This window comes from Rhynchophorus ferrugineus, unplaced genomic scaffold (genome assembly GCF_030347505.1).
Source record: "Rhynchophorus ferrugineus isolate W39M unplaced genomic scaffold, kcgeb_rfMv2 rfM11, whole genome shotgun sequence".
In the NCBI taxonomy this organism is placed as follows: domain Eukaryota; kingdom Metazoa; phylum Arthropoda; class Insecta; order Coleoptera; family Curculionidae; genus Rhynchophorus; species Rhynchophorus ferrugineus.
Window position 1 is genome coordinate 944,167 of NW_027472590.1, and position 25,224 is coordinate 969,390.

The following is a 25,224-nucleotide window of genomic DNA, read 5'->3' on the forward strand; positions in this document are numbered from 1 at the left end:
CATCTATCTCCTCGGAGTTTTATTGACTTACAAACTAGAAAATCGTATAAAATAGTATATACAGCTACGTTAATCCAGCTGACACAGCAGGGCCATACTTCTCTTGATCCAATGTGATGGAGGTTGGACAGTGTTGAGCAGTATGGGTAGCACGTAGTTAGTGGAGTGACCGGTGGTGGATAAAACACCTCGACGAGCTGATGTCTTGTAAACCGGTGACGTATATCTAGTTCCTGATGAATCAAAGTGACTTAGCGATGGTAATCATAAGAAAAAGTTGAAAATATACCGGGATTGTAGTCATCCAGCTTGATGGGTATGATCCAGATCAAAGGCATGGTGTCGTGCAATACCTTGGGTAATAATTCCTCGATGACATCCCTGGTTCTATCCCAACGAGCACCATCAGTGAACAAACCGTTGATATAAGCTCCTGAAGAAGATAATATTTTAAATCAACCTTCTTTAACAGATTGTTAGTTGAATTTGACATATTTCCGTAACTAGTCTTATAAAATTTTAAATCATAGGGCTTTAACTACAATTTGAATCAACTCAGATCTACGGTTTTAAACTCAAATGGCTTTTTCTCTATTACAGCCTAAGATGCTATATTCACAGGTGTTATTAGAGTAGGTGAAGAATCCACTAGTCAACTGATTCATTTATTTCTGCAGGAAATTATAACATGATTTTTTTCAGCTAGATTTTCAATTTCTTCAAGTTAACCGGTTAGAAACTACTCCAGTTATAGAAATATGTGGACATTTATTTGTAGAGTACAATTAAGTGATAGGATTATTATGCTATAAGAATAATAATAATTGAAGCCAAAAAGCGAAGTGCTTTTAGGCCACATCTTCACTGGCATCATTCCTTCGAAATTAATTCACACCCCTCGATATATATCAACTTACCATCAGCTGGTGGGGTATCCAGATGGTCGATCCTGCGAATTTCGAAATCGAAAGTCAGCTTGTCGATGGGTATCGTGTATTTCCTGGCGAAATTCTGCTTAACGCCCGTCAAGAAAGCCTGGGTGAAAAAGAACCCCGATACCCAGTACGTGGACGGCTTCCCTTCGTCGTACCATCGTTGCAGGAAGTTCATTCTGCTCACGAAATCGCTTACATAGTTTGGGAGGTTCTTCAAACTCGGGTAGGACACCGATGACCAACTGGCGGGAATCCTGGCCAGTATCAGGGACATGGCAAAGGCTTCTAGCTCGGGAGACATAGCCACCAGACCTTAAATCATCGTTAATTATTCTACAGGCCGGCATTGACGGTAAAATCGAAGCAAACCTTCAATAGCCTTCTGCATCGTCACCAAAGTAGCCCTGATCTTCCTCAACAGTTTATTGAAGCGTTCCATCTCTTGCACCAGCACGGTATTCATTGATTCCGAGTACTCGACCGGGTACTTCGCGTGAGCTGTGGCCAGATCGAAGACGTCAGGTATCTTGGACAGGATATCGGAGCAGAGCATCATGATATACTTATCGCTGTCGCCTAGGTTGATATTTTTGTCGATGATCTTGGAGTTCCCTCCCAAATTCCCAATACCTACCGCCTCCGCCGCCGGAACTCTCGCCGTAAGCCTTCAAAACCGATCCCAAAAGCATCTTGGAGTCCTGGAGGTCCCTGGTGATGCCCGCGTTGGTGTGGAGACCGAATACTTCCGGAGGATGTAGTTGGGGTAGAGCGTGGATGTGGGAGATGTAGGTGGAATAGTCGTTTTTCTCTGGGAGGCCATAACAACCACCAGCGGTGCTGAAGGCGTAGCGCATGTTGCTTACCAGCTCGGGATTGAGGAAGTCGTATAGGATGGTGACGATAAGTCTGCGATCCCAGTCATCAGTGACTCGACCTGAAGAAATACTTATCATCAAGCAACATTTTTTTCAGACTTTTTACCATAACAATTTTCGTTAATTTAGTACATTCAAATAGTTTTTTGCAAGATCTGGATCTCGCGGCACAAACTAGCACCCAAGATGATCTCATGAGGTAACATCTTATAAAGTTTGAACAAAATTAATTATGAAGAGGAGCAAATGCTAAATAAAGCAGCAAAAAAATGTTCATTTACCCACCTCCATAGTTACACTCGCCAATCAAATAACTCAGGGCCTCAAAAGGGTTCTCGCTCTCGTTGATAAACATCTGCAGCTGCTGCACGGAGATGTCGAAGTCCGAGTCGTTGAAACCATAGGGTATATTCCATCCCAGGGGGCCGAAAGTCCGGCGTTCCTGCACCACCGCGTGGAAAAACGCCAGACCGTACAGCAACCTGGTGAACATTGCCTCGTGATCCTCGCAGCCGTTGTAAAAATCCGGGTTCTTCACCGGATCATTGATGTAGGACTTCAGGAGGTTGTTCTGTAGACCTGGGGGAACATTGACGTGTCGTTAAGAGAGACCATTCTCGATTTGCCTCGAACCTGTCGGCGGCTCGTTGGTCATCTTGACGCCCTTCTGCAGCAGCGAGACCGGAAACTTATTCGACGGATAACTGGTCAGCCACAATCGGAAATTGTCGTGGGTGTTCGTGTAATCCAGGCTCTCGAAGATTTTCTCGAGGCTTGGCATCCAGGACGTGGCTAGGTGACAGTTCTGCAGACACACCCACAGGCCCCCCTCCTGGCCTTCCTCGATGAGGGCCTGCGCCATCGGGCCTTGTCCTTGACCGAGGGAGATGGACCGAAACCTGGAACCACCCGTCTGATGATGCGTCCTTAAAACCCCACGTCCCTCACCTATCGGTCATCTTCTTCTGCTCCGCGAACTTTACCAGAGCGGACATGGGGTCGGTTCCAGGCGACAGGATGAAGATCAGCGGACAGAGACAGTAGGAGTCATCGTAGGACAGGGATATGTTGAAGGGAGGCGGACGTATGAACCTCTCGTCCATCTCCATGGTCACGAAGGTGGTGATGGACTGTTTCAGTTTATCTGCTCTCAGAACTCGAATGACAATCAAGCGCCTGGAACATTGAAGCCTCCAAGTCCGTCATTAACCACCTAGCTGAATGATCTTACCCAAAACTAGTCAAGGACGTATGCCAGGGTTCAGGCCACAGGATGTCTTCCTTGAAATTATCATAGATGTACTTCCACTTGTCTTGGTCCTTCACGAAACTGACTCTGAAACCCTTGAACAGGGGCAGCTCGTCCAGGCGACAGATCTCGTCCCAGGAAGAATCAGGCAGCCAGTGCGGGCAGGGATTTTCCAGAGGGTTCTCGACATTGACGCCGCCGGTGAGGAAGAACATGAACTCCTTCTCGTCCAGCTTGTTTTGGAAGATCATGATCTTGGAGCAGAGCAGGAAGGAGAACAGGAGCTTGTCCTTCTCGAACAGGGACCTGGTGATGTTGTTGTACAGGTCGAAGGTGAAGGCGTTGATGAGGCTCTGACATCGTTTCTCGATGCTGCGGAACTTCTCCGCCCTCTGGATGGACCCGATGTACAGGTTGATGAACCACTCCAGCGAGTACTGGTACATGGGATCCACATTGGCCAGATCGGAGATGCAGTAGTACAGGACGGCCGAGTGCTCGGCCACCTGCTGGTATTTCACTCGGAACTCCTCGATTGATTTCTCGATCTGAAGGGATTTCTCCTGCTTCTCCCGAATCTCCGCCGACAACAGCTTGGAATCGTCCAGGATCTGAATGGCCGTCTCGTCCTCCAGTATATCGCCCTTGGACTCGGACAGCGTCTTCAATATCTTCTCCTCGGTGTTCTCCAGGGCCGCCTTGTTCTCCGCCTTCTGCACGATCAGTTCCTCCTTGAGCTGTTGAAGCTCGGGTTTTTCGACGGCCACCACAATACCTGGAATACCAACAAGGTAAATGAAACTCGATAGTTGACGTGGTAACAGCCTTCTATCACCCAAAAGCTGGTCTTGGAGACCCTCCAACGTCAGGGCAAAGTTGATGATGGTGACCCTATTAAACACCTCCGGTAAATAGTGGGGATTTCTGAACTTTGACGTCAAATATAACCTGGAATTCAGTTAAATAAATCAGCTGGGTATTGGCGACATGCTCGTTGGTACCTGAAATGTTGATTATATTCAATCACATTTTCCCCAATGGCTATAACATCGACACCTCCTTGCTTGAACGTCTTCTTGTAGAGCAAGGGATCGATGGCAGCTTCCAGTTCCTCGCCAACGCTCTCAATCTGCAATATATTCTTGAAAATCATCAAACCAAAAGCGTTAGAATACAATATTACAATGACGGGGTACCCCAGTTGGACACACATTTCGATTTTCTTCATGTAGTCGGAAAAGGAAAACTTCACCACCTCCAGGTTGTTCACCTTTTCCATTTTCTTGATCCAGTTGCTGGCTTGCGCCTGGGGATCGACGAAGAGGGACCAACGCCGCGAATTGTCCATTATGATTCCTGGTGAACGTTAATTTGTCACTAGCGATGATAAGAAGTGTGGATAGTTACCGTTTTCGGTCGAGAAACTGTCCCTGGGCAAGCCGCTGATGTACCATTGCTGTATCTTCACGTCTGATCCGAGAACAGTTACCATTTCGTATACTTCTGCGGTGGGTATGTTGAGGTTCTTGACGTATTTGTGCCAGTCACTGACTATCTTCTGTCTGAACATGCTATTGAACGGTGATAAATATGAGATGATTCCGCAGGATAAGAGGATGTCGCCGGCTAGACCGTCGTATTGAATCTGGAGAGCGTCAGCACAGGCTGTCCAACGGGTCTTCTCGCCCCCTGCGAATAAATTGGTGAATCTACAGGTTAACTATGTTTCCACGGCTTACCCAGCCCCCCGATCAACTTCTGGGCTCGGATCAGCTTGCTGTTGCACAGATCCACGCTGTCCTGCAGCTCCTTCTGTTTCTTCACCGCCTCCTCCAGTTTCTCGTTGAGCTCGGCCAGCTGTTTCTCCAGGCGTATCACCTCGTTCCTCTTGGCCGTCAGTTTTTCCATCATCTCGGCAAATTCCTTCTCGGCCGCCGCCAGCTTGGCCTTCTTGGGCGCCACGATCTTGTAGACCTTGTCATACATGTCCATAGCTGTTAGAAAGGTGATGGTTATATCTGTTGCGGCCTTTGGAGTCGAGATATTACCTATAATCCATTTGCATAGACCTTCGGCGGCACTGCTGGCTTTTGCCACTATGTTCGGTTTGAAATCCTTGTGGGGAATGTACTCCTTCCTCAGTTTGGCCATTATATCCGGTTTGATGTTGTCCTTGTCGAAGTCCTTCAGTGCCTGAAGGAAGTTCATCTCACCGAGTACCCTAAAAACAAATAGAAATGATATCGTTGCTAATTGGTGGCCGTATAGCAATCAACCGCTTGCTTGGACCCCAGTAATCCAATAGCATTCGTCCTGTGGAGGGATCAGGCACTCTGTCGGGCTTCACTCCCTTGATAATACAAACAGCAGCCATTACCAGCTTCACCGCATCGGGAGGATTCTTCATCGACTTGACCAAGGTAATATCGGCGGGTTTCAGGGTATCCAAGGCGCCGATGGCCTCCTCCAGAATCGGCAGGGCCTCGGCCAGATCGGCCTCGCACTCCAGCTTCAAGGCCTGAGCCGCGGCCGCCTGTTTATTGGCCACTTTCTCGTCCTCCCTCACCACCGCCGAGATCTTCTCCACTGTGGCCGTCTCCTTCTCGATCTGCTTGAGCATTGCCGTGGCCTTGTCGCTCATTTCCTTCAGCTGAGGCTGCAGCTCCGCCAGGGACCTCTGCATCTCGCCTATGCTGACCGACGCGTGATACAGCTTCTCCAAACCGCCGAGGTATCGGTTCTTGGCCGCCATCAGTTCGTTCTGCTTGCGGTTGGTCAGCTCGGTGAACGACTTGATCAGTTCCAGGTACGAAGCTGAGGTTATGTAGGTTTTCCTGCCGAGTTTCTCGTAGAACTCGTCCGAATTCTTTATGGCCTCGACATGGAAATACTGACACACCGTCTAAGAGGAGAAGAAATTATGATGACAACGAGAGAAAGTACCAAAACTCCCAGTTTAAACTCACGACAGCCACTTTCTTGATATCTTCTGACAAGTTAACATCAATCATCCAGTTCTCAGCCACTTCAATGAGCGCTTCTTCGGGCCACAGTTGGAACCAGTCGATGGTACAGCAGTTGATCAGCGACGGATATAGTCGGAGCCTGTTTCGGAAAGTCGAACCCACCGGACTGAAGCAGAGGATGATATGGAGCCTTTCCTTGCATCTCTTCGTGAAGAAGAAAAATACCTCCAGTGGACTTATTTCAAGATTTCGATTACCACCTGCAATTTTGTAGAGGAATATGCTACCGAAACTTCATAGTGATCAGTACCTTGAGCTGCCAACCGCACCATATCCAGAATCTCTTGTTTCTCGTCAATTTGGTATATGTTAGGCACCTCGCCAAGATTCAACAAGCAGTCCACGTCCTGGAGAAAGTTCTCGTCTTTGATCTGACCCTCGCTGATGAGGAAAACACTATGCTTCCCTCGACCGCCTGCCTCCTTCAAGATTTTCTTAATATCATCTCGCCAATCGCTCAAAGAGTAATTGTTGGTGATTTCTGGTTGGAACAAGCTATGACCGTATAGCTCGCTAGCCAGGCGGGTCAAGGATTGGCGCCCGGAACCACTGATGCCAACCTAGGAACGATATCAGTGCTCTTAGTTGGGAATCTAATTAGTGCTGGTTGTTTTTACCAAGAGAGCACTACCACAATTCATCGACAGTACCCTACATATTTTGGACAAATGTTCCAGAGCGTAATCGAACAATATAACATCCATCTTCGTCTTGTGAGTAGCGTTATACTCCTCCAGGCAATTCTGACTGAGGTTCTTGAACGCGCTGATATCAACCACTTCCTCGTAACGCTTATCCTCATCGGAATCCTGATCGAAATACGTCCCAAACATCAGAGTCTTTAAAGACTCCTGTTGGACGGTCCCTGTTGGAAATGATCTCGTGATGAATCGATGAAGAACGGTAGAAGAGAACAATACCATCTGGGTTTCTGGGGTAGTTATCAAAAACCTGATCGAAGAGATCCCTGAAGTTGTCCTTGACGCATGATCGGAGCTTATCGTAGACCCAGTCCTTGTCCTTTTGTTCGATGAGTCGATCGTAGAAGACCCTCAACACTTCGTGGACCCAGATTTTCGAAAATGTCTTTTTAGTTTCGGCCGATTCCTTCTTCAACATCGCACATCCTGTACGCACAAAATGTTGATGGATTTATCGTAGATATTATCGGATGGTACCTTGAATGAGGCGTGAGAAATCCCGCAAGTTGAAGACATAGTGACTCTTTGACGGCGTCGGTCTTAGATTCGCCATGGCTGCCTTGAACATGTCTAAACTGGCAGCGACGGTCTGGAACACTACGGATATTATCTCCGATGGAAAGCCGTTATTCTTCCACCCCAGCAGCAGAATGTTGGAGAATATTTTCGACATGCTCTCTTCGCTAAACTCGTTGATGGAGAAGATGCTAAAGTGATGGAGGAACCGGGGATACACGTCCTGTCTGCTACCCCCCACCAATCCCATGGCCCCAAGAAATAATACGTCGTGAAGATATATCGGCTCAGTGTTCTTTAAGTCGTACCAGTTCTTGTGATCGAAGAATTGTCTACAAGTACCACACGTAAAGGTTTATTCAAACAACCTTCCGACTGTACCTGAGTAGTTCCAAAGGTGGCTGGGCACCATACTGCTCCTTGAGGGGCATGTTGACGTCGTCGATGAACAGTACCGCCGTCTTGCCCTTCTGGGGCCCATAGTGTCCGCGTTTCTTCTTGTTGAGTTTCGATATGACCAGGTCTTGAGTTTGGTTGCAGGTGATTTGTACCGTAAAAGTGATGAAGGCTTGCTCGTATTTTTCCTTGTCTAGCCTGTTCATCAGAAGATCCTGGATGTAGAAGCTTTTACCAGTTCCAGTTGGTCCCATCAACAACAATCTTTGCTTGAATTTTATGTGCAGTGATATCAATTCCATGTATCTAGAAGAAAGATGGTGTCCTAATATTTAACGCCATGGGATTAGATGCTGTACTACCTGATGGTATCAATGGTGGGTATCAGTGCTTGCAAAATGTTCTTGCACTCATCCACCCGTTCTCCTTTCACAATTTCTGGCAAAAATTTCCAGTTACCTTTCGATTTGTAATTGTACGAATAATCCATCAGAATCCCCTCGTTGGGGAGGGTGATCTCCAGTTTCTCCACCGACTCTGGATAGGGAAAATCGTCCAGTTGCCCGCGCCATAGCTGCTTGTAATACTCGTCGAACATCTCGCGGGAATTTGCGTCCAATATCGAGGCCAAGCCCCAAACCTAAACGAACGCCCATCATTTCTGGACTTACCTTCGCGATCGAGACTTACGCCGGCTTGGATGAACGTCGCCTGAATCCAGATAAGTATGTTCTTGAAGTCCTCTTCCTTTCTGGTGCTTTGCATGCAGGCATCGTCCAGCAGCATCGCCACCATGGACATCATGTTCTTGACCAGGCTGATCTCGCCGGGATTACAGTACTACGAGAGAGATACTTTTTCGTAAAGTGCTCGGTGACGTTCGATGAGGTGGTACCATGACGCATTTACTGCGGATAAAGTTCAAACAAGGCGGCACGATCCAGTCGAAGAGGTCGCTGACGTACTTGGTCTTTTCGTCACCACACCACTCCGGGTTGCAATTGGGGAGCCAGGAGTCGACAAAGGGTCTCCAACCAAGGGTCTCGGGTTGCATGTAGATCATTCCGCATCGCGAAACCTTGAAGGAGAGAATGTTGATAATACCAGGGCTAGACCAGGATCATATAGGTTATAGAACCGTAGCTGGCGAAGCCTGCTCCAGGTCCATGACCTCGAAAATCAGCGACATGCTGCTGGTCATGGACATCACTTCGCCGGACATCAGGCACAGTTTTTTATTGTCGTCCAGGACGCTGTTCATGTTCTCTATCCAAACTGCGTCAACAGGTCCATCAAATATTATCCATTTTCTGTGTTATATAATAAGTAATAAAGAGCTGCAGTAATAAAAAGTAGTAAAAAAAGAGTAATAAAAAAGAAAGAGAGTTGCCAATTACTCGTCTAGGATTAGGAGTAACAGTTACTGGTAATAACTAAGAAGGCATAGAAGAAATATTGAATATGTGTCAACAAAGAAAGATAAGAGGAAGGGTCAAGTATGAGAGGGGAGATATTTAAGAATTTTAAGAATAAGACCAAGTTGCGATTCAAATGAAACCTTCAGTTAATAACATATACAATGAAATTAATAATGAGTATATTATTGAACACAAAGCTTCAACAACTTACCAAGAAAATACCAAGAGCTACCAACAAAGTTTCTTTAAGTTACATTGAATCAAGAAGTAAAAGCAGCATAGTTTTACAATTGATACCAGAGTACATAGAAGAAATGGTTGTTGTGGTACTTATAGACAATACATATTACAGCAACAAGTAGCACAAAATAGAATAGAATGGCTGTAGGATTCATTCTGATCACCTGTTTGGACTTGAATCGGTGGCAAAATTCCTGAAACCTGTCGCCACCACACCATCAGTCCATTCATACGATATTGGATCGAATTGTCCGTATAACTGTCCCATTGTTATGGCTTTGGGATTCAGTATCAGGTATTCAACCTAAATACAACAGTTTTAATATCGTTGCAACAGAAATATACCAGCGAACCTTCTCTTCCTTGTATCCTTGCTTGTTCATCATCGTCAGTGTATCAGCCAGAACCTTTAGAGTGGACGTCTTTCCAGCTAAAGGATATCCGACCACCATGAAGCCGTGCCGCACTATCATCATCTCGTAGGTCTGGATGACCTTCACCAGGAACGTGTCCTTGGGTTGCAGGTTCCGGTTCTTCGCGCAGGTTGTCATGGTCTTCATCAAGACGCTGTAATCGGCCTCGGGCAAGACGATTCCCGGAAATAGGTCAGAAATGATGCCTTAAAACAGGCGATTGTTTTAATGAGGTAGTTCGGGTGGAGGAGAATGTTAAACCGTCAAAGAGGGGGAGGTCGTGGTTCAGGAATTTCGGTAGGTTGACGTCCAGGATGGCCCTCAGGAGGAGGATATCCTCGTTCTCGTCGGGTGCTTTCTTTTTATTGTTACCGGCTGCTGACAAAACCGACTTAACAGCCCTCATTCCTATATCAAAGTTGTGTTTTTATCTGTTATCAAGTACCCATCAGCTTTACCGTAATCATAATGGTTTTGCGAGGATAACTGTTCGGAGCACAGTCGATATACAGTGACGATTTTCACCGACAAGTTCCTGGCATCCACAAACCCGTAGGAGTACAGGGATATCTCACCGATCATCGCGTAATCCGGTACCATCATGGCCACGGTTCTGAAGAGAACCTAAAAATGCCGCAAGATAAAAAAGCGTTGAGTCTCTATGGACTCGGGTTACTTTTAAATTGTCGGGAAGCTCCGTCCTGCCAGCGTAGCCGGGATTCATGGTGATGCAGACGTAACAAGCTGGATTCAGCGATATCTCGGTCCCCTCAAAGTTAAACTTGGACATGTGACCCCTTACCGCCAGTACTATCGAGAGGATTTGCTGGGCCACCACCGAGAGTACCTCGATGTCAATGCGGTTGAACTCGTCGAAGCATACCCAGGCTCCACAAGACGCCAATCCTGCAATAAATAAGGAAAAATTGATGTCTGCTCCACAGAGGGAGAGCTTGAAGGCCTTTGTCTATACAATGACAGCCCTTGCTTAGCTTCTAAAATAATAAAATAAAATAAAAGTTAGTAGCAGTTCCCAGTTTCAGTATTTCGACCATTCAATACCCTCTACAACGATACAATATCACATATTATTGCATCTAGATGTTTTCTCCATTTGGTTCTACCTTTAAAGAACTTTCCCATAGCCTTATAATCCAGACCATCGGAGCAGTTGAAGACGACACATTGAACTGCCAATGCTTTGGCCAGGTCTTTGGTGGTTTCCGTTTTGCCGGTCCCAGCAGGTCCCTCTGGAGCTCCGTTTAGATGAAGATGGTAGGCGCCTATTAGCGTTCTGTAACATCTATCGGTCAGCGGGGTTATCACCAATCTGTCCGTGTTTCCTGTGGAAGAAATATTTTATCTAAATTAAACCTAGAAAATAACCAAGTGCGTCTGTAACCCAAATATTCGTAGGCGTATTTGACTGTGGCGTTTATCAAGCGAACTAGGGCGTTATCGTCCTCCAAGTAGTACCGCATCTGTGCCAACCACTTGAATTCCCGATCGTTAGTGACGTTCTTCTTCAGCAGTTCCTCCACCACGTCCTTAGCGTGGACGTCAATAACGATTAGAGCCTGAAACGATCGAACTTACTTAATATCAATCCTGGGACACTCTCAGTTTGTCGTCAGAGACCTTCACGGTGATATGCGTGAGTTTGGTGAGGCTGGGATCCCGAATCAAGGTCACTATGTCGTTAAGGGAGACCCTCAATGCCTCGAAGAGACTCGCCACTGTGAAATTATCCTCGTTATTCAGGGCTTTGTGTACGTTCGAAGTCCAGTGTATCTGGGAGACGCAGAGGACAACCTGTCCCGGCCATTTTTGGACCTAAAACGGTCCAATTCGGCCTCAAAGTTACCTCACGGAAATGTTACCTAATACCCATTGTGTTCTGGGCAGCACGAAATAGTTCCGGAAGCTCTTCAGTATCTGGTCCCTGACTGACAGCACCATCTGCTCCTCCACCTGCACCAGCCACTTCTCCACGCTACCACCAGCGTCCTTGGTGTTCACCTGGCTCTTGAAGTTCACTTTCTCCTCCTCCTGACTGTACATGGCCAGGATCTCCAGCTTGTCGGTGAACTGAAGCCTGTTGATGGCCTCGAAGCACTTCTTCAGGTGAGGTTGCACCCGCAAGGGGTCCTTGGTCTCGGAGAGTATCTCCAGCATCTCGTCGTTCGACAAGAAGAAGAATCTAGATCGAAATTAGCTTCAGATGATCATTTAGAGACGATCGTTTTGTTATACCTGGGGAAAAATAGTCGTTTCTTTTCGAGGTAGGCTGTGACTCCCTCGTTGATCTTCTCCAGGAGCTCGTTGCAGTGCTTCATCACCTCTAAGACGCCCTCAGCTCCGGCAACCGGGAATACTCGGGGATCTCTCATCACCAAGTCCATGTAACGCTTATAAGTGTCGTTGACCTATGATACCAGTGATTAGAAACCAGTAATATTGGTGCTTTATCATCGAACTGACCTCCTTAAACAACTGTCCTTCTTCGGGCATCTGAGCCACGATGTCCTTAGACGAGAATATAGGCAACAGGTACAACCACTGCGACTGGACTTTGCCCCATTCGTCGATGGTGGCGTTGATGCGCGTCAGTTTATCGTAGAAGGCCCTGACCTCCGGTTCGTAGGGCTTCACGAAGATGGAACCCCTCATCGTCAGAGCTTTTAAGATGTGGTCGTCTAGTATAACCTATAACAGAGCGTAAAACAACCTTGTTTTATTGAATTCACAAAATGGGAGATTACATGTTGCTAACTTAAAACAATTTACTATAACTTTGACTATAACATAGATTATAGAACAATTAGATCAACAATAAAGTGAATTACGATATGAAAACCTAGAAGAGACACTTCATTCTCTATTCACACTATCTCCATTTTATCCTCTTCTTTAGAAATTAATTGATGTTCGTTAGTCTCACTAAAACTCGAGAATGTTTTGATAAATAAAATGTTTAGAAGAATAAATGTTAGTTAGAGAGTTAGAGAATTAAGTTAGAGAGAAAAAAATATTAAAAATCCGTGACCCAATGTGTAAAAATGTGAAGTATGAAACAAACTGAAAAATGATTAAGCGAAAACCAAGAGGAAGAGAACGTAAGAATGTAAAATGAGCCATACTTCTCTTGACTACTTAAAACTGACAACAAAGAGGCAAAATCACAGATAATATGACTAATAGTTAAAATAATCTTGAAGGAAAAGCAACGCTGAAAAGATAATGGAAAATATAAGTAGTGAAATCAAACACAAATACTTGAGAAGTTTCCAGAAGGACCCAAGAACTCTTCAAGAGAGAAAATAATGAGCGAAAACTAAAAGCAAAAAAACAACAATTCATGTTCAATCTTAAGCAAGATAGAGAGGCTACTCTATGATTTACTTGAATATCATCCAACTGCGTTAAAATATAAATGCCGGTATCTTTAAATACTCCAGTTTTGAAATTTATATCGTCCCACTCTTTCTGCATCTTCTGCAGGTTTCTGTAGAGTTCCCTCTCTTTGGTAGCACCGGAACTGATGATGTCGTACTTATCCAGATCGACTTCCAGCTCCATCTGAGTCATTTTTCTCAGTGACGTACCGGCGTTGGGTGTTATGTCGAAGCCCGCGATGTTAGACATCTCCTTCCAGTGCCTCTTCATCTAAACAGCGATCGATATCAATCAGCATAGTTTACATCGATGAGGAACATTACCAGAGCATCGTTACACATGATACGCATCAGAGTCATGGCCGGGCGGAAGTCTTTAAGTCTCTGGATGGCCAAAGCGGTCAGTTTTAGAGGTGAGGGCCATGCGAAGAGCTCCGGATCGTCAACCACACCGAAGAAACGAAATCTGGTGTCCTCGGACGCCGCCTGTCTCAGTTTCATCCGATAAGTCTTCTGGATCTTCAGCAATTCCTTCATGTACTCTTCGACTTTACGCTCGGTGTCTTCATAATCTAGAAATTCGAACGGACCATCCAACCAAACGTTGATATGTCTGAAAATATATGATTTCTCAGAAGGATGGTGAGGATATATCGATCACGCCAACCTCTGGATGTTCATGCAGATCTTCACCAAGTGGAAGAATGGATAAATCCAGTTCTCCACCTGTTCCACCGTATTAAACGTGGATACGGTGAAGCCCAGGCATTGTTGTTCTTTGACTATCCACGTGATCTTCTGGCGAAGCTCCCTCAACACCACCAGGTGGACCTTGATCTGGTTGACGTACTCCCTGCATCGATCGAAGTCGTCCATGTCATCCAGGCTCCCTTAAAAGCAAAATTATACGTCAAATGCGTCATTTTATGGACGATTCTGCTCACCGAGCATAGGTATCAACTTTTCTGTAGTATTATTCACGTAATTTATCGTGGCTTGTAGCCGTTCCTCGTATTCGAACTTGATCTGTTCATACATACTGGAATTGATGTCCAAGATGGGCTCGATGTTCGTCAACCAGTGTACCGTCTTCGCGTTGAGTTCCATGTGCGCTTTGGTGAGGTTCCCGAACTCGACCAGCTTGGTCAAGTTGTTGAGCATGTCCTGGATTCGATCTCTGAGCTGGTGGATCAGCACTGTCTTCACCCAGATCATGTATTTGCCCTGGTTGATCAGATCTTCCGTAGTCAGCGGCTTGGTTAACGCGTACACCTTCAAGTCCTCGAAAGCCTGGCATATACTGGCGTCCTCGGTCATGTGCATCTGGCACAAGTCCGTGAAGATGCTCTCTATGATCAGCGACAAGGATTCCTTGATGGTGATGACATACTCGGAGAGAATCAGCTGTCCTATGACGAAGTACTCGCTGCTCAGCATACTGCTCGCTTTCTTGATGTAATCCTGATAGTGCCAGATCTGCTCGCAGCCGCTGTTGAACCTGGCACTCATGTCGATCATGTCTGAAGCGGAGAGACTACCTGTTAACAACGAAAGAAGGTTTGGTCATGTTTTTCTATAGATATAACACGACTTTACAATACCTGTTAAATGAATGTCTTTATAAATATCACTGAAATCGGTATCCAACTTTTTGACGTAAACATTGATGGGTTGATATAGTAGCAGGATGTTCTGAGACAGCTTGGTCAATGACGTACTGACGAATTCCTCCGTAATGTTGATCTTAAGATATTTAGTTGGATAATTTCGTTTCACGTAGTACTCCAGCACCAGGAACTTGTCAGCGCTCTCGACCAGCTGGGTGATGAAGATGGAGTAAATGACCAGCAAATCTTCTCCTGTTGGTTGAAGCACGAGGTTCTCTTTGTAGTTGATCGACAGTTTGAGGTATGGGACTTGGTCTGCTCTGCTGGTGACGTTAACGATGTGGTCGATGGTACGACTGAGGGCTTGCCCGAAATACACCGACAGCAACCCGTTGCAAACCTTCAATATCCGATGGTACACGGGAGCACCCATTTTGGCCTTGATATTGTTCGTCTCGACAATCTCCACCACCTTGTTGTGTACCTTTTTCATCACGTTCTGCGCCTCTTCGACGTACTTCTTGAAGATGGTGTCCAGTTCCTTGATGTCGTAAGATTTTCCTCGCAGATTAGCGATGTTGCATAGGATGTCCGGCAGTAACGTAACGCATTCCTGGAAAATTCTCCTTACCAGACCGAAATGCAGCAGGAATTTTGTTTTCAGATCGGATCTCATGGCAAGGTAGTTGTCGTAACGTTCCGTGCGACCGAGGAACTTGTACGGTTCCAGGATGAACCGACCGACTTGTCCCGGGCTCGCGTATACCTTGAGATTGACGCCGGCGTCATGAGTCACCCTCATGAAGTGTTCCTTGGCTTCCTTCATAATGGTATCGATTATTTCCGGATATCTATTTTCCAGAACTTTGAGTTGAATCTAAAACGATCAATTTTGTTTAAACATGAAATAATGTTATGGAAACTTTCTTATTGTAACCATATTAATATATAGTTCACCAATAAAAGTATGTTAACCTTTCTCCTAATGGCCAAATCCTGAAAATGGCCCATTCTTGTGGTGGGACATTGATCGGCATAAGTTCTCAGCATCACCTTCGAGTTGTTGAAGCTGGGAATCTCGGCGTACAGCGGAGTCAGTCGCTTCTTGTACTCCCTAAGTTTCGTCCTCTTGCAATATTCAGCCTGAAAGTTCTTCAAGGTGTCTCTGGCCTGGCGACGGATGTTGAACTTCTCCATCAGTTCGTCTGTCAAGTGAGTGGCCACCAATTCGTCGAGCGTCAGATGTTGGACGCTCTTTCTTTGGTTCACTTTGCATTGTCTGGTTCTGGATAGAGCGTTCTTGTTCGAATTCGTATTATTTCCCGATGACATTTCTGTCAGAATGTGACGTTTCGATTGTTAAGTTCGTATTTTTCGAACAATAGTTACAAGCCTTGCGATATTTCGATTTAAATTTTATTTATCTTACCTGGTAAATATTAAAAAATCAATTTTAAAATAATTTTCTACATGGGCTGAAAAGTTCTGGGCGTAACAAAGAAACCTCGTTTTTTAAATTCAAAATTGTCTTGATTCATCAACGCAAGAGCCACACCGCTAACATTTCAATACCACTTTTGTAGAACGATCTATCTTTTGCCTCAAAATAGGTCTGTCACCAGTTGCTTTCCGCTCAGATGACGGTCTTTTCGATTTCGGAGTGAGCTGATGGATCCATGCATCATCCGTTGTCACATATCGATGCAAGAGTTCCGGTTTGTTACGTGTAAACATGGCCAAACACTGCTGCATCTGTACCCGGATGCATAATAGTAAAGAAATGCAGAATCGTCTTGGTTCGAAAAAGTATTTGGCTGTCATAAAAAAGTGGTTGATAATGTTAAAAATCCAACTGTAATTTATAAGAAATTTATAATCGTTACAGCATGCTTTGTGATTCATATAGATAAATATCATATATTAATTTTTTAATTTAAAAATGAATGCCCTTCCAAAACAACTTATGCAAACGGCTATATACTTTTTTCTTGAATCAATAGTTGCAGCTACAATAAAATTGTAGCTCCTGAATGCAAATCTATTAAGAAAGAACAAGACTAGGAATTCTGGTATAAAATTTATTGCCCAAGTAAGAACAAATTGTTAAATAAATGACTTGTCTCGATAGTATAGAAAGGAGGAAGAAAGTTAGTAGGGGGCGCTGTGACTTGTATCGAGTGGGTATAAATTACCAGGGATCAAAATAAAGTTTCTTTTTTGTTCCAAGGTAATAAGTAGTGTATTAATTCCGTCCTGTTCCGAATCATAAGTGATTCGTAAAACAAATTTGTTAAAGTGTCATCAATTTAATAATTACCTTGAGGGATTCATTTCATAAAAAAAAACAGTGTAATTATCCAAATAAATATAAAATAAGATATAATGAATATTTAGATCAAAATTCTCTAGACTCATATCTTCTAAACTACTGCAAATAGGGGGAAGATGATACCATAACATAATTAAGCATAAAATTTTACACATAGCATGTTATTTTCACCAGGCTATCTTTGATCAAAGTAACTTTACAGCAAAAAGTTCGAAAATGGCCAAAAATCACGATTTTTCCTGAGTATATATATGGAAACAGTGGAAAAAATCTTTAGCTTATCAAATAAACTGAAACTCAGGTATTATAACAATTTTAGGGCGAAAATAACTATAAAATCATCAGTTGTCATATTTAGTAAATATTGTTTGAAATAAGAATAAAAATAAGATATTATGAATATTTAGATCAAAATTCTCTAGACTCATGTCTTCTAAACTACTGCAAATAGGGGGAAAATGATACCACAACATAATTAAGCATAAAATTTTACACATATCATGTTATTTTCACCAACCTATCTTTGATCAAAGTAACTTTACAGCAAAAAGTTCGAAAATGGCCAAAAATCACGATTTTTCCTGAGTATATATATGGAAACAGTGGAAAAAATCTTTAGCTTACCAAATGAACTGAAACTCAGGTATTATAACAATTTTAGGGCGGAAATAACTATAAAATCATCAGTTGTCATATTTAGTAAATATTGTTTGAAATAAAAATAAAAATAAGATATTATGAATATTTAGATCAAAATTCTCTAGACTCATATCTTCTAAACTACTGCAAATAGGGGGAAAATGATACCACAACATAATTAAGCATAAAATATTACACATATCATGTTATTTTCACCAACCTATCTTTGATCAAAGTAACTTTACAGCAAAAAGTTCGAAAATGGCCAAAAATCACGATTTTTCCTGAGTATATATATGGAAACAGTGGAAAAAATCTTTAACTTACCAAATGAACTGAAACTCAGGTATTATAACAATTTTAGGGCGGAAATAACTATAAAATCATCAGTTGTCATATTTAGTAAATATTGTTTGAAATAAAAATAAAAATAAGATATTATGAATATTTAGATCAAAATTCTCTAGACTCATATCTTCTAAACTACTGCAAATAGGGGGAAAATGATACCACAACATAATTAAGCATAAAATATTACACATATCATGTTATTTTCACCAACCTATCTTTGATCAAAGTAACTTTACAGCAAAAAGTTCGAAAATGGCCAAAAATCACGATTTTTCCTGAGTATATATATGGAAACAGTGGAAAAAATCTTTAACTTACCAAATGAACTGAAACTCAGGTATTATAACAATTTTAGGGCGGAAATAACTATAAAATCATCAGTTGTCATATTTAGTAAATATTGTTTGAAATAAAAATAAAAATAAGATATTATGAATATTTAGATCAAAATTCTCTAGACTCATATCTTCTGAAGGAAAGAGAAAAGAAATTAAATTGTATTTTTATTGGTCAATTAAACATGACAGCAGGGCTATCACGTGCCGCACCTGCGCGGCCTATTTTATCAAATAACTAGTCAAATGTTGTTACAGGTGCCTATAATGAAGGTTTAAATTGGCCAATTAATTTACTTGAATAGCCAATATAACACCATCTGGATATTGAGCAAAACAAAACTTTTCGCCAGAGATCCTTATTGAGTTGACTCTCTATTACCCTATGATTGTATTTCATTGTTTTTTGGTTCCCTTATACAGATTTGCCGGTGTGATCTGACACGAATGTACAATTAACACATTTTTTAAAAAGTGACAATTAATATGTCACATTGATAGGAAATAAGAAAAATTTATGTAGAACACCGGTCTGATGAATGAAGATACCCCGAAAAATGATCAGGAAACGACCGAGGCGTCGGAGTTTAAAACTCCGTTTTCCGTCATGGTCAAGAAGACGTGCTCCATCCAGCCCAATTGCGGTTATTTCGAGATCCGCAGCAACCCCGAGGGGCACTGCAAACGGACCACCTGCAATTATTCCTGGGCGTTGAACGCGGAGGCCGAGGCCCCTAAGCCAGAAGACCTTACCGAGCCATGTTGTCCCAAAGATGATCAGCAGAAGAAACCTACCGAGGCCGAGCCAGAAGCCGAACTGGTTGACAGTCCGTATGGGATTTTGCTCTTGATGTCGGGTCTATAAAAATTTATTACGATTCTTTTAGCAAGAAATACGTCTCGAACATGAACATTGACTTACAACAGGATGATGAGGAACATGATGAACAGTCCAAAATGCCAGAAACGGAAATCGGCCTCATTTCTTACTCCCACACGTCGCAGGATTTTAAGACGCCAACAAAACAGAAAAATAAACGTGCTGTTGACGGTACAACTCGTTTTGTCTTGTGTTTTCCCACGCTTTGGAGCGGGTTCATCGTGTGCACTCCAGTCGGTTGACCGTCGATCGGACTTCGGAGTGAAATGATGGAGCCATGTTTCATCCATTGTCACATGTTGACGCAAAAACTCGGGTTTATTATGCTTGATCATCTTCAAACACTGCTCCGAATCATCAACTCGTCGTCGATTTTGATCAAAAGTGAGCTCGCGCGGCACCCACTTTGCACAGAGTTTTCTCATACGCAAATATTCGTGAATGATATGATGTACTCGTTCAGTTGATATCTTTAGAGTGTCTGCTATTTCATTCAATTTCAATTTACGGTCTTAAATATCATTTTGTGGATTTTTTAAATATTTTCGTCGGTAACAACTTCTTTTGGGCGTCCACTGCGTTCACCGTCTTCGACGCTCATTTTACCACTCTAAACTTAGCATACCAAACCTTGATGCTTGATTTTCCAGGGGCAGTGTCCGGAAACTCGGCATCAAGCCAAGATTTTGATTTAACTGTATTTTTTCCCTTCAACAAACAATATATTTCATCAAATTTATACACGCATCTTTTGAGGGTTAGGGCTAACTTAAAAACATATGGATTTAATTCTAGTAGCGCTATCTATGTGTCAGGCCGGGGACTTTTCAACTATGCTGTTATTGTTAGCAAAAGTGCGCTTAAAGCTTCGTTTCTTTACAGTAATGTGCTTAGTGAGTAATAGCAGTTTGAGTGATTCTTTGATAGCGGAATGGTCTTCTATGTGCATGCTGCAATAACCGGTCTTATAAAAGTTTTAGTTCACCGTGCTTACCAATTTTTAATTTTTGATCCACTGATTGTATAATACATACTGACAATTTAGGAAACGAATCGGACCACAATTTTTCCGAGTTCTCTGAGACCCACGATCAGAAGAGGAAACAACCCAAACCCTCCGGCACCAACTACTGCATACCCGACACCTGCGACAAGCTGAACCCGAGAAAGAAAAGGGACAAGTCCTGCTGCCGGAATCCGAACTGTCCCATCAACGACGCCAACTCCAGCACCTACAAGTTCCTGCTCAAAGTTCGTATGTGCTGCAGGAAACGTGGTTGTCAACTAGCCGCCAGGATCTGCGACATCTACGAGCCCCTGGTTAAGGTCGATATGGATCAAACGCCCGAAAACGGAGACGAGAAGTAACGCGATCATAATTATGGTCGATCCTCGGATCACTATTTTCCTGAAGATATCATTATTTAGGTAAAGACGACTGGACCGATTACGAGAACATAGCAACGTCAATAGAGACCAACCACAAGTGGCTGGAGCTGCAGGAAAAGGAGGAATCTGCTGCAAATTTCGTACGAGATTACAAGAAACCTGATATGGTGAGCTATTAGTAACAGTCAATTAAAAAGTCCGGCGGTCAATTAGTTGTTTTTATTCAACATAATTCCCTTCACGGGTAATACACTGATTATAGTGACCCTCCAACCTTTCTATACCATTTTTGTGGTACGATTTATTGTTTGCTTCTAAATAGTCCTCAGTTTCGGCGATCACCTTTTCATTCGACGAAAATTTCTTCCCAGCGAGCATTCCTTTGAGATCTGAGAACAGGAAATAGTCGCTGGGGGCCAGATCTGGAGAATACGGTGGATGAGGAAGCAATTCGAAGCCCAATTCATGGATTTTTGACACGGCGCATTGTCTTGGTGAAGCAGAACTTTCTTTTTATTTAAAAGCGGCCGTTTTTCGGCGAATTTCGCTTTCCTTGTTCAAGGTAGTCAATGAAAATTATTCCGTGCGCATCCCAAAATACATTATGATGATCTTAGACATGAACAACAAGAAATTCACTTTGCAATGAAAGAAACAAATGCACGTTTACTGCAAGGAAATGTTTTAGGTTCTATTCCTTACCTACTCTATACATGTCACAAATAGCAAATGTTACTATGGCTTCATTTGCTGATGATGCTACAAAGAAGCAAGTAAAAAATTGAAATACGTAATAATATAAATAAGTGGACCGACACATAGAGCAAAATGGTCGACGAATGTAAATCAGTACATACTGAATTCACCTACAACCAAACATTTAACATACCAATAAATATGAATAACGCTATTATCACATACAGTAACAACGCCAAGTACCTTCGGATAAACCTTGATGCAAACCTTCATGGGCATTGTTTGTATACCTAGAAGCACTTCCACTAATGTACGGTATTACACTGACTCCCCCAACTTTTTATATTTTCGATGCATTATATTTTCAAGACAAACAGAGCCATTATTCTTATTAACTGTTACAGAACGACATCGATATGTTACGCGAGTCAGTTTATGTAGAACCCGAGAAGAAAGAAGATAGAAGACGTGCAAGTACGGTGAGCTGGCACGTGTCGAGAACAGGTAGCAGCGATGACCTAGTAAGATTTCGCCATTTGCGGTCCACATTGTTTGATAAACCCATTTTTTTATCGTCTAGTTGGTGAACAAGGCGACCGAAGAGGCGCAGAAGTTCAGACAGGGGCAGCAGGTGACCCGCGCGGGGTCGATGTTCAGCACTATAATGCGCCAGAAGGATAAAGACAAGGACGACATCTTCGACAAGCCGGAGGGAACGCTCAACTACCACACGGACTCCAAGTTCCTGCTGTTCAAGTCTCAGTTGGACACAGTCAATCCCAAGGTCAGCCACCACAGGACGCAATGGTACGATGCGCGATGATCGAAAAGCCGCCCTAGCTAATTTAAGTGTCGTTTCCAGTTGGACGGCGATCAAGAACAAGGTGAGGCAGAGAAAGAAGAAGAAGAATCCGGAGAGGCGCACTAGCAGCATTCACTGGATCAGCAATACCGACATCACCGATCGAAAAACTCTAAATATCGATGCCCCAACGAACATCGAAAAAAACGCAGATTAATTATTGTTTCAAATTCCCAAATATGACCAATAAAGATAATTATTAAATGGCGAGGTCTGTACGCAAATAGAAAAACTATTGCAAATAGAGAAAAAAAAACACGATACCACAGTATAGTATAGTTCAGCATCCAAAATTTATTTACAATATGATATATTTATCAACCTGTCTTTTTCTTAAACTAACCTTGCAGGGAAAAGTCTAAAAATATGAAAGAGGTGGAAAAAATCTTTATATCGTCAAATTAACCGAAACTCTGGTATCCCATCGATTTTTGGATCAAAACTCTTTACACTCATATCTCCTAAACTATTACAAATAGGGGAAAAACGATACCACAACATAATCAAGCATAAAATTTTACACATAGCACGTTATTTTCACCAACCTATCTTTGATCAAAGCAACTTTACAGCAAAAAGTTTGAAAATGGCCAAAAATCTCGATTTTTCCTGAGTATATATATGGAAACAGTGGAAAAAATCTTTAGCTTTCCTAATGAACTGAAACTCAGTTATTCTAACAATTTTAGGGTGGAAAGAACTATAAAATCACCAGTTGTCATATTTAGCAAATATTGTTTGAAATAAGAATAAAAATAAGATATAATGAATATTTAGATCAAAATTCTCTAGACTCATATCTTCTAAACTACTGCAAAAAGAGGAGAAATGATAGCACAACATAATTAAGCATAAAATTTTACACATATCATGCTATTTTCATCGACCTATCTTTGGTCAAAACAACTTTACACCAAAATGTCTAAAAATGGCAATAAACCACGATTTCTTCATAGTAAAGTGTGGAGAAAATCTTTAAGTTCCTAAATGAACTAAAAATCTGACATTCTATCAATTTTATAACAATAAAAAAACTATAAATATAATAGTTTTTATGTTTACCAAGTGTTTTCTGAGATACGAGTAAAAATAAAACATGAATAGTTTTAGATCAAAATTATTTAAACTCATATCTCCTAAGCTATTACAAATAGGGGGAAAACGATACCACAACATAATTAAGCATAACATTTTACACATATGATGTTATTTTCACCAACCTATCTTTGATCAAAGCAACTTTACACCAAAATGTCTAAAAATGGCAATAAACCACGATTTCTTCATAGTAAAGTGTGGAGAAAATCTTTAAGTTCCTAAATGAACTAAAAATCTGACATTCTATCAATTTTATAACAATAAAAAAACTATAAATATAACAGTTTTTATGTTTACCAAGTGTTTTCTGAGATACGAGTAAAAATAAAACATGAATAGTTTTAGATCAAAATTATTTAAACTCATATCTCCTAAGCTATTACAAATAGGGGAAAAACGATACCACAACATAATTAAGCATAACATTTTACACATAGCATGTTATTTTCACTAACCTATCTTTGATCAAAGCAACTTTACACCAAAATGTCTGAAAATGGCAAGAAACCACGATTTCTTCAGAGTAAAGTGTGGAGAAAATCTTTAAGTTCCTAAATGAACTAAAAATCTGACATCCTATCAATTTTATAATAATAAAAAAACTATAAATACATCAGTTTTTATGTTTACCAAGTGTTTTCTGAGATATGAGTAAAAATAAAACATGAATAGCTTTAGATCAAAATTATTTAAACTCATATCTCCTAAGCTATTACAAATAGGGGAAAAACGATACCACAACATAATTAAGCATAACATTTTACACATAGCATGTTATTTTCACTGACCTATCTTTAATCAAAGCAACATTACACCAAAATGTCTGAAAATGGCAAGAAACCACGATTTCTTCAGAGTAAAGTGTGGAGAAAATCTTTAAGTTCCTAAATGAACTAAAAATCTGACATTCTATCAATTTTATAACAATAAAAAAACTATAAATATATCAGTTTTTATGTTTACCAAGTGTTTTCTGAGATATGAGTAAAAATAAAACATGAATAGTTTTAGATCAAAACTATTTAAACTCATATCTCCTAAGCTATTACAAATAGGGGAAAAACGATACCACAACATAATTAAGCATAACATTTTACACATAGCATGTTATTTTCACTAACCTATCTTTAATCAAAGCAACATTACACCAAAATGTCTGAAAATGGCAAGAAACCACGATTTCTTCAGAGTAAAGTGTGGAGAAAATCTTTAAGTTCCTAAATGAGCTAAAAATCTGACATCCTATCAATTTTATAACAATAAAAAAACTATAAATATATCAGTTTTTATGTTTACCAAGTGTTTTCTGAGATACGAGTAAAAATAAAACATGAATAGTTTTAGATCAAAATTATTTAAACTCATATCTCCTAAGCTATTACAAATAGGGGAAAAACGATACCACAACATAATTAAGCATAACATTTTACAAATAGCATGTTATTTTCACTAACCTATCTTTGATCAAAGCAACTTTACACCAAAATGTCTGAAAATGGCAAGAAACCACGATTTCTTCAGAGTAAAGTGTGGAGAAAATCTTTAAGTTCCTAAATGAACTAAAAATCTGACATCCTATCAATTTTATAACAATAAAAAAACTAAGTTTTTATGTTTACCAAGTGTTTTCTGAGATATGAGTAAAAATAAAATATGAATAGTTCTAGATCAAAATTATTTAAACTCATATCTCCTAAGCTATTACAAATAGACAATAAATTATACCACAAAGTACAAATGCTATGACAAGCAGGATAAAACCAATGTAAGAAGTTTCCAATTCCCATAGATAGATCTCTGTTTAAACCAGAATTATAAGTAAACATTGAAAAATAGGATGTGTTAAATATTCTAGCTATCAACAATATTTAAAC

General features: G+C 41.6%; 2 protein-coding genes across 2 annotated transcripts; one reads left to right on the top strand and one right to left on the bottom strand.

The window, feature by feature from the left end:
• Nucleotides 1–2: 2 nt before the first annotated feature.
• Nucleotides 3–16,750, bottom strand: Dhc62B (Dynein heavy chain at 62B). The gene is made up of 43 exons (XM_076418549.1): nucleotides 15,747–16,750; nucleotides 14,766–15,648; nucleotides 14,109–14,702; nucleotides 13,832–14,054; nucleotides 13,489–13,777; nucleotides 13,172–13,435; nucleotides 12,251–12,475; nucleotides 12,023–12,195; nucleotides 11,657–11,969; nucleotides 11,408–11,602; nucleotides 11,172–11,346; nucleotides 10,894–11,112; nucleotides 10,446–10,675; nucleotides 10,228–10,393; nucleotides 10,031–10,177; nucleotides 9,710–9,975; nucleotides 9,521–9,660; nucleotides 8,837–9,008; nucleotides 8,594–8,776; nucleotides 8,389–8,538; nucleotides 8,061–8,338; nucleotides 7,684–8,004; nucleotides 7,264–7,634; nucleotides 7,006–7,212; nucleotides 6,703–6,950; nucleotides 6,336–6,645; nucleotides 6,026–6,285; nucleotides 5,336–5,961; nucleotides 5,108–5,280; nucleotides 4,799–5,053; nucleotides 4,467–4,748; nucleotides 4,243–4,415; nucleotides 4,061–4,188; nucleotides 3,895–4,007; nucleotides 3,042–3,834; nucleotides 2,759–2,986; nucleotides 2,444–2,709; nucleotides 2,096–2,389; nucleotides 1,570–1,869; nucleotides 1,305–1,511; nucleotides 918–1,247; nucleotides 290–433; nucleotides 3–233 (listed from the first exon to the last, which is right to left on the bottom strand). The coding sequence occupies exons 1-43, from the start codon at nucleotides 16,101–16,103 to the stop codon at nucleotides 70–72; spliced, it is 11,835 nt and encodes a 3,944-aa protein (XP_076274664.1). The 5' UTR covers nucleotides 16,104–16,750; the 3' UTR covers nucleotides 3–69.
• Nucleotides 16,751–18,884: 2,134 nt separating this feature from the next.
• On the top strand, nucleotides 18,885–22,459 carry LOC143205311 (uncharacterized). Its single transcript, XM_076418547.1, has 7 exons — nucleotides 18,885–19,256; nucleotides 19,313–19,476; nucleotides 20,351–20,669; nucleotides 20,720–20,861; nucleotides 21,795–21,911; nucleotides 21,971–22,197; nucleotides 22,253–22,459. Exons 1-7 carry the CDS (start codon nucleotides 18,961–18,963, stop codon nucleotides 22,407–22,409), a joined length of 1,422 nt encoding a protein of 473 aa, XP_076274662.1. The 5' UTR covers nucleotides 18,885–18,960; the 3' UTR covers nucleotides 22,410–22,459.
• The last annotated feature ends 2,765 nt before the right edge of the window (nucleotides 22,460–25,224 follow it).